The following is an 8,277-nucleotide window of genomic DNA, read 5'->3' as shown; positions in this document are numbered from 1 at the left end:
TGCAGGAGGCCTGTGGGACTTGCAGTCTCCTTTAACTCCTGAGCCTGATGGTCTAAGAATGCCCTTTATGCAGGTTATGTGGACTACCTTGTTGTAATTTTATTTTGGTTATTGTTGGCTCATTCACCGGTGGGTTCTCCCCTCCAGTTGGCTGACTGAGAATCACTAACTCTCACCACATTTTGTATGCTAGTATATGGTAGCTGCTGAAACAAACAACCCAGCAAACAAAATCCATGCCAACAATAATAACCCCCAACCACTATTGCAATATCAACAATAAATGAGCTAAAATTAATAAAGGTGAAAAGAGAATAAGAATATTATACAAAAGGAAAAAAAATAATATGAGGTGACTAACAGAAAGAAAATTTATTTTGAGAGGAGAGAGGAAGGAGAAATAACAAGAGAAGAAAATAGAATCAATGCAAAGAAAATGAGAAAATAAAATTTACCACTTAAATAAAATAAGGAGGGAATAGGGCAGAATGGAATTAAAAAAAAAAAAAAGAAAGACCACAGTGTGAGGTTTGGAAAGAAAGAAAAGAATTAGTGAAAAAATAAGAACCAAATTGAAGAAAAACAACCACTGCAGCAATATCCATGACAAATGAGCAAGGATTAATAGAAATGTAAAGAGAATAAGAATATTATAAAAAAGAGAAAAAATAATATTGTGAGATAGCTAAAGAAAATAAAAATGATTTTGAGAGGATAGATAGAGGAGAAATAATAAGCATAAGGGTTATAAACCAGGCTAAGAAGGGGAAAAAAGAACAATTTAAAACAAAAATAAGATAGGGCAAGAGGAAGGCAAAATGGAGTAGGACAGGGGAACAGTAAAATATGAGATTTAAAATAAAAAATACTTTGAGCGCGGGCTGTGAACCAAAGTGTCACAAGTCCGATTCCCAGTCAGGGTACATGCCTAGGTTGCAGGCCATGACTCCCAGCAAGTGCACATTGATGTTTCTCTCTCTCTCTTTTTCCCTTCCTTCCCTCTCTAAAAATAAATAAATAAAATCTTTTAAAATAAAAAATACTAACAACAAGGAATAAAATTGAAGCAGAGCAACAATAACCCCAATATCAATGACACCAAGTAAATATTAATAAAGGTGGGATGAGAATAAACATTATAAGAAATGGAAAAAGAATGTAAGATGACTAATAGAAAAAAGGACGGTTTTGAGAGGATGGAGGGAAGAAAAATAGTAAGAGTGAAGAATAGAATCAAGGTGTAGAAAGGGAAAAAATAAAATTTAAAACAAAAATAAGAAAGAGAAAGATGAAGGCAAAATGGAGTAAAAGAAGGATGAAAGGAGTAAAATATGAGATGTGAAATAAAACTAAAAAAATATTCATAATAAATATATAAATAAAATGAAAACAAGAAATAGTGAAGTAATAGGAACAAAATTGAAGACGAAGAAACAATGTTAAAAACTATGCAGGAGAAAATATAACACAAATAGAGAAGGAGGTGGAATTCGTCTCAGCAGTCTAGCATATGTTTGCCTGCTGTCTCCATCAGGATCCATCCCTGGTAATGTCAGTTGGGGTCCCAGTCTAGCTTCAGGCAGCCTGTTCATGGCTACAAGTGATCCAGTCTGTGGCTGCTGTCTCCTTCAGGCTTAGCTGGTCCTCGTTATTCTGCCCTGCTGGCTTTTTATCAACATAAGGCCCAGTGGTGGTTTATCTAACGTCCAACAGCACTACAGGTACTACCTCCATTTGCCTCTAGAGGGGGCTTCTGATGCCATCAGGAGGGTGTCATTCCTCATTCTCTCCAGGGAGGCACTGTTCAGTCTTCAGGGAAGAGGGTGGGTTTGTTCCACCACCACTGAACAACACATCTTGGTCTATCCCATATTATTTCCAATAATATGTAGTTTCTGATGAATTAGCTGTCTGTTTCATGTGAGGGGTCTATCTATGTAAAAGGGTCAGCCCTTTCCTGCTTGTCCCTGAGGGGGAGATCTCTGTGAGAGCTGATGCTGGGTGGGGCCTTGAATACCTCTTGCGGTGCCAATTTCTAATCTCTGCTCAGCTGTTTCCAGTGAAATAGACCCTAAGGAGGAGCCACCATAGCATCTGATAAAAGTTCACAAACATTCACAGAAGTCTCCTTTGGACATTCTCTTTCTTTCACCTGTGGATATGTGACTGGTAGGGAGTCTTGAACCTGGCCTTATTGTTCTGTGGAGTCTGCAATCCTGCAGAGGGAGTTGGGCACAGTTTCCTCTTCCCAGAGCTTTATACTCTCTAGAGTGAGTGGCCCTGCCTGGCTGCAAAGAATCTCAGGCACTCAGCCCTTGCCCGTCCAATTCCTAGCACACTGCTCTCAGGCCCAAACCCTCCCTTCTGTGTGCAGTGCCCAGCTCGCCAGATGTGTTGGGTGGGGCCCCCAATCCCTTCACCATGCAGCCTTCTACTCTCCTGGCCAGCTGTACTCGGTGGGCATGAACCACGCTTTCAATCAGGCCTCTTTGCTGGCCGAGGCAGCTGGGTGCTCACATGGGTCCCTGCCCAGCCACACCTCTGCTCCTCTCTTTAAAAAAGTCCCTATGTGGCACCTACACAGAAGAGCCAGGCCACTGCCCAGCTCTCCATGCACCCCATCTCCCCAAAAGGCAAAAAGTCTTTGTCAGGGCAGGCCACAGCCTGCTGGTGCCTCCAGCAGTTCTAGGAGATTCAATTTCTCTCTTGAACTCCCCCAGTTGGCACTGTGGCAATGGACTTGCTGCTCACTGTGTGTGTGCAGCCTGAGTCTCCCAGACTCCGTATATCTTCCCAAGTCTCTTCCGATTAGGGTTAGGGGTTCCCTGTGTGGGACCAGGGCCCTTTGCTCTGGGAGGGTGGGAGCTACTAAGCTGCCTTTTCTCTCCTCTGTTCTCTCCTTTGCTGCAGGTGCCTTGCACAGGGTGTTTCCCTTTCACCTCATAAAAAAAATCTCTTACCAGACAGTGCAAAGCATCCTCTGCCCTCCTTGGCTTCAAAAATTCATATCAGCTAAAATTTCATTGATTGTTCAAGTCACTTGTTAGAAGATCAGCTGAAAGTCCATGCTGGGGGCATCAGCAAGTAAGCTCAGCTTCCCCTACTCAGCTGCCATTTTCCACCCCTCTATGAGTTACATAAGATCTTTAAATATTTTGAATATTAACCTGTTATCAGACATATCATTGACAAATATGTTTTCTCATTCAGTGGTTTGTCTTTTCATTTTGTTGATGGTTTTCTGTGCTGTGCAAAAACTTTTTACTTTTTGTAGTCCCATGTGTTGTTCTTTTTCTTTTATTTCTCTTCCCCAAGGAATAGCAGAAAAGTATTGCTACAAGAGATGTCCGAGATTTTACTACCTATGTTTTCTTCTAGGATTTTTATGATTTTGAATGCTACATTTAAGTCTTTAATCCACTTTAAGTTTATTAGTATGTATGGTGTAAGAAGTTTGTCTAGTTTAATTTTTTCCTAGTATCTGTACAATTTTCCCAACACAATTTATTGAATAGACTATACTTATCCCATTGCATGTTCTTGCCTCTTTTGTCAAATATTAATTGACCATAAAGGCATGGGTTTATTTTTGGACTCTCTAATCTGTTTCATTGATCTATAGGTCTGTTTTTATGCCAGTACCAGGCTGTTTGACTACAGTGGCCTTGTAGTTATAATTTCATATCAAGTATTGTGATCCCTCCAAATTGATTCTTCTTTCTCAAGATTGCTGAGGCTATCCAGGGTTTTTATGGTTCCACATAGATTTTTGGAGAATTGTTCTAGTTCCATGGAATATACCATTGGTGTCTTGATAGGAATTGTATGGAATCTCTAGACTGCATTGAGTAGTATAGACATTTTAATGATGTTAATTCTTCCTATCCATGAACATATTATATGCTTCCACTTATTTATATCTTCCTCAATTTCTTTCCTCAGTGCCTTATAGTTTTTCAAGTACAGGTCTTTTACATCCTTGGTTAAATTTATACAAAGGCATTTTAATGTTTTTCATTCATTTTGTAAATGGGATTCAATTTTATTTTCCCTTTCTGACAGTTCTTTATTGGTGTATAAATATGCAACAAATTTCTGGATATTATTTTGTATCTTGCCACTTAACTAAATTCATTTATCAGTCCTAGATACAATTATTGGTTTGCACTTTCAATGTGCCTAATAAAATTGTTGCATCTCATTGTCTCCAAGGGGCACCATTCCCACTGCTAGCTCTAGGTATTTTGCCAAAACTTAGTGCATATTAGATTCATTAGTCATGTTTGAACTTTGGTCACAAAGGACCATTTGCTTATCCACACAGAGGGCCCCTGTACACTCATAAGAGTCTGCGATAATAAAAGTCATCTTAATCTTATTTTACTGTGTAAAAATCTTATCCCAGAGAAATCAGAAACCGTCCCTTTCAAAATCTTGTTTAAAATCACCTTATGTTTCTCAGGCAGTTGAAATAAATGACTTTTTACTTCAGTGTTGAAATACAAGACATTGTTTCCTAGGTTTAAAGTGGAATAGAATCTTTAATGAGAGTCTTTTGGCACTTTCTACTGACAAATAAATTATCTGGGAATGTTTATGTCTTTGTAAGGTGGGCATTTGTACACATCACTTGACCCCACCTATACTTTCAGTTTTGGCACTATTAGGATTACACAGTCAACTAAAGCCATGACTTCCTTCTGTAAGAGTAAGTATGCTCTTGTTTCATAATTTCAATTTCTTTCTTCATGCAATATTCTGGTTCTTTAGTCTCTGGAAAATATAAGACTAATCTATTTCAAAATCAGAGATGACAATACTGGCAATCTCTGAAAAACAAAATAGTTGTTTCTAGTGTTATTTTGTATTATAAAAATGAAATCTGAAAGGATTGGACTCATTTGAAATATTTATTATAAATAAACATTTGCTATCTATTGAATTACAACTCTGTAATTCAAATTATTTAAGCCTGATCTAGATGTTCAAGAATAAGTTGAATATTTAAGCCAGAATACTGACAGAGGTGTCCAACCTGCAGGCCACAGGCCTCATGCAACCCAACACAAAATTGTAAATTTATATAAAACCTTCTTTTTGCTCATCAGTCTTCATTAGCGTTTGTGCATTTAATGTGTGGCCCAGGACAACTCTTCTTCCAGTGTGGCCCAGAGACACCAAAAGGTTGGTACCCCTGCCAGCATGTAATTTCCTTGCAGATATAAATTTGGGAATCATCAACCTATATAAAGTTGCCTTATTTATTAGAAACTCTGAGAGAGAGAGGGAGAGAGCAGAGTGAAAAAGCATATTGCCTAGAAAAGAGATTTCAAGTACACCAACAACCCTAGAAATTAAAAAAGGAAAAGGAGCTATGAATGAGGATAGAGAAAAATAGACAAACTAAGAGGAAGAAATTCAGGAAAATGTGAGATGATAGAAATTATGCTGTAAAGACTTTTTCATAAATTCACAGCTTATAACCTCACATATATAAGTAGATTTAAGTTAAATGGACTCTGAATTTTGTTTAATGATTGAAACAAGAGGGAGGCTAGTGTTGACCTTGGCTAGATTAGTTTAAATGTTGCAAAAAACACATGAGTTCATGTATAAATTCTTAATATGACAGAGAAGACATTTATTAAGTAGGTAAAATTTAAGTAAATATGTGGAAGTATATTTGAGAAATTGCTAAACCTTGTTAAACTTGATATTGCTATATGTCATTTATAATAAGGTGATTGAGTAGATTTCAAACAGAAATAAAGCTGTCTGGAAACAGTTAAAAAGCAGGATATTGCTCTTCAGCTCTATAAAATAGACTCCAAGTGTCCCTTACTTGTCTGTAATAAATTTTGAATAAAACACATATAATACATACTAGGAGTAGAAATACATTATTGTCAAATGTATCTAGAAAGAAATAATTGAAATTCAGTTTAAAATTTTAATGTCAAAAATCTGATCTTAACCAGAACCCTCTGATAGGAAAAAAGCTCTCAAGTTCTAGAGAATATGAAACTATAGTAGCTAGTTAGAGGGCATTAGAGTTTCACCATCAAAGGAATCTAAAAGGAAATTAATTAACCAGAGGATACAATTCCATATTTCCACTTGTAAGCTGGGAAAAAATTTTCTTTGTAGCACTAGCAGAAAAATGTATAATATAGACATTATATTCTAACAGTAGAAATAAAATATAGCCAAGGATAATATTAATGATTTAAAATGAGCACATCTGAAATACATTTTCTGTGAAAAAAAACCTCTAAAAATTTGGACTGTAACACATTTAAATGAATATTTAAGAACATGTACCCAGTAAAAATGTTTTAAACACACCTCAAAAAAGCTGGACTGACAGAAACTGTGTGATAAGTACTAGTTGTCAGTTTAATAAGTAACACACATGTAAACTTTAATGCAAAGATTTTCTAAATAAAGACCATTCTTAGTTTTTTAGAAACTTTTCTGCTAGAAGCATGTCTGGAGTTAGGAATTGGGAGGAGAAAAAGAATAGTAGATCCAAAAGCCACTTTTATTGAGAGAATAATAGATCCAAAAGCAACTTTTAGGACTTGTTTTTCCATAATATTTACAAGATAATATGTTGAACTGACACGAATTACAGCTAAATTGTAATGAGAAGCAGCAGTTTGAATATGTGATTTAAATATAAAAAGTCAGTTCCTGTGACACAAAGAGATGATCAGGCATTGGCTGTATTTATGTGCTTGCTTCCCCACTGATCAGTTGCTTAGTGATTACTCCCAGATTTACTTTTCTTGAAGACAAACAGGAGTCTGGAGTTCCTCATATAAAGCTTCCTTATTGTTTCAAGCAGAATGGACAAGAGACAATAATCAAGGATGAAAAACCAAACCGCACTAACAACCTTCATCTTGCTGGGACTGACTGATGACACTCGACTGAAAATTTTGCTTTTTATCTTTCTATTTGTTTCCTACATGTTGAGTGTATCTGGAAACCTGACCATCATCACCCTCACTCTGATTGAGTCCCACCTTAAAACACCTATGTATCTTTTCCTTCAAAATTTCTCCTTCTTAGAAATTTCTTTCACAACTGCCTGCATTCCCAGATTCTTATATAGCATATTATCTGGGGACAAGTCCCTTACCTATAATGCTTGTGCCAGTCAGCTCTTGTTTACAGACCTCTTCGCAGTAACCGAATTTTTTCTTCTGGCCACCATGTCCTATGATCGCTACGTGGCCATCTGCAAACCCCTGCATTATGCCACCATCATGAACAGCAGAGTCTGCAAGAACCTCATCCTCTTCTGTTGGGTAGCAGCACTGGTCATCATTCTCCCACCAATTAGTCTGGGTTTGGGACTGGAATTCTGTGATTCGAACCTCATTGATCATTTTTTCTGTGATGCATCTCCCATCCTGAAGATCTCCTGCTCAGACACGTGATTGATAGAGCAGATGGTTATAGTGTGTGCTGTGTTGACCTTCATCATGACTCTCATGTGTGTAGTTCTTTCCTACATTTATATTATCAGGACTATTCTAAGGTTTCCCTCTGCTCAGCAAAGGAAAAAGGCCTTTTCGACATGTTCTTCCCACATGATTGTGGTTTCCATTACTTATGGTAGCTGCATCTTCATTTATGTCAAACCTTCAGCCAAAGATGAGGTAGCTATTAATAAAGGGATTTCACTCCTTATTACTTCCATTTCACCAATGTTGAATCCCTTTATTTACACACTGAGAAATAAGCAAGTGAAGCAAGCTTTCCATGATGTAGTTAAAAAAATGGCATTCCTCTCAAAGATGTAAAGGAAAAGGGAGTCAATGAATCCAATTAAAAGGATGAATATGCAGAAAACCTGAAGCTCCTAATACTATTTGTCTCTGCCTGATTTATTTTCCAGTCATATTGACATTCTCACTTTGTTTTTAAACTTGCTTACTGTGACCCCCGACTATTCCATTTTTTTCTCCATTAAAACTAAATTCTAAGGTGTTTATGCTTGCTATCTGGCAGAAATTACTATTTTTGACAAACATTTTGGTTGCTGTCCCTAAAAACACAGAAGACGACATATTCCTCCTTTATTTCTGCAATGCAAGGTGTGACTATGTAGCCTATGTTATAGCTAACAGAATGAATGTGGAACTGATGTGCACCATTCGTAAACCTGCTCTATAAAAATATTCAATATGTGATCCATCATCTTATTCACTCACATACTAGCCAGATGTTCATGTTTCAAGTACTTTGTAAGCTTCATGTTGGTAATGA

The 8,277-nt window shown here is 37.1% G+C and overlaps 1 protein-coding gene across 1 annotated transcript; it reads left to right on the top strand.

The window, feature by feature from the left end:
* Positions 1–6,872: 6,872 nt before the first annotated feature.
* LOC123812705 (olfactory receptor 6C2-like) lies at positions 6,873–7,811 on the top strand. Its single transcript, XM_045829526.1, is given in 1 exon segment — positions 6,873–7,811. A coding segment is annotated over 1 exon segment (939 nt).
* Positions 7,812–8,277: the final 466 nt, after the last annotated feature.

Source organism: Phyllostomus hastatus, unplaced genomic scaffold (genome assembly GCF_019186645.2).
Source record: "Phyllostomus hastatus isolate PE091 unplaced genomic scaffold, TTU_PhHast_1.1 phas_scaffold_93, whole genome shotgun sequence".
NCBI classification, from domain to species: domain Eukaryota; kingdom Metazoa; phylum Chordata; class Mammalia; order Chiroptera; family Phyllostomidae; genus Phyllostomus; species Phyllostomus hastatus.
This window is presented reverse-complemented; position numbering and strand designations above follow the sequence as displayed.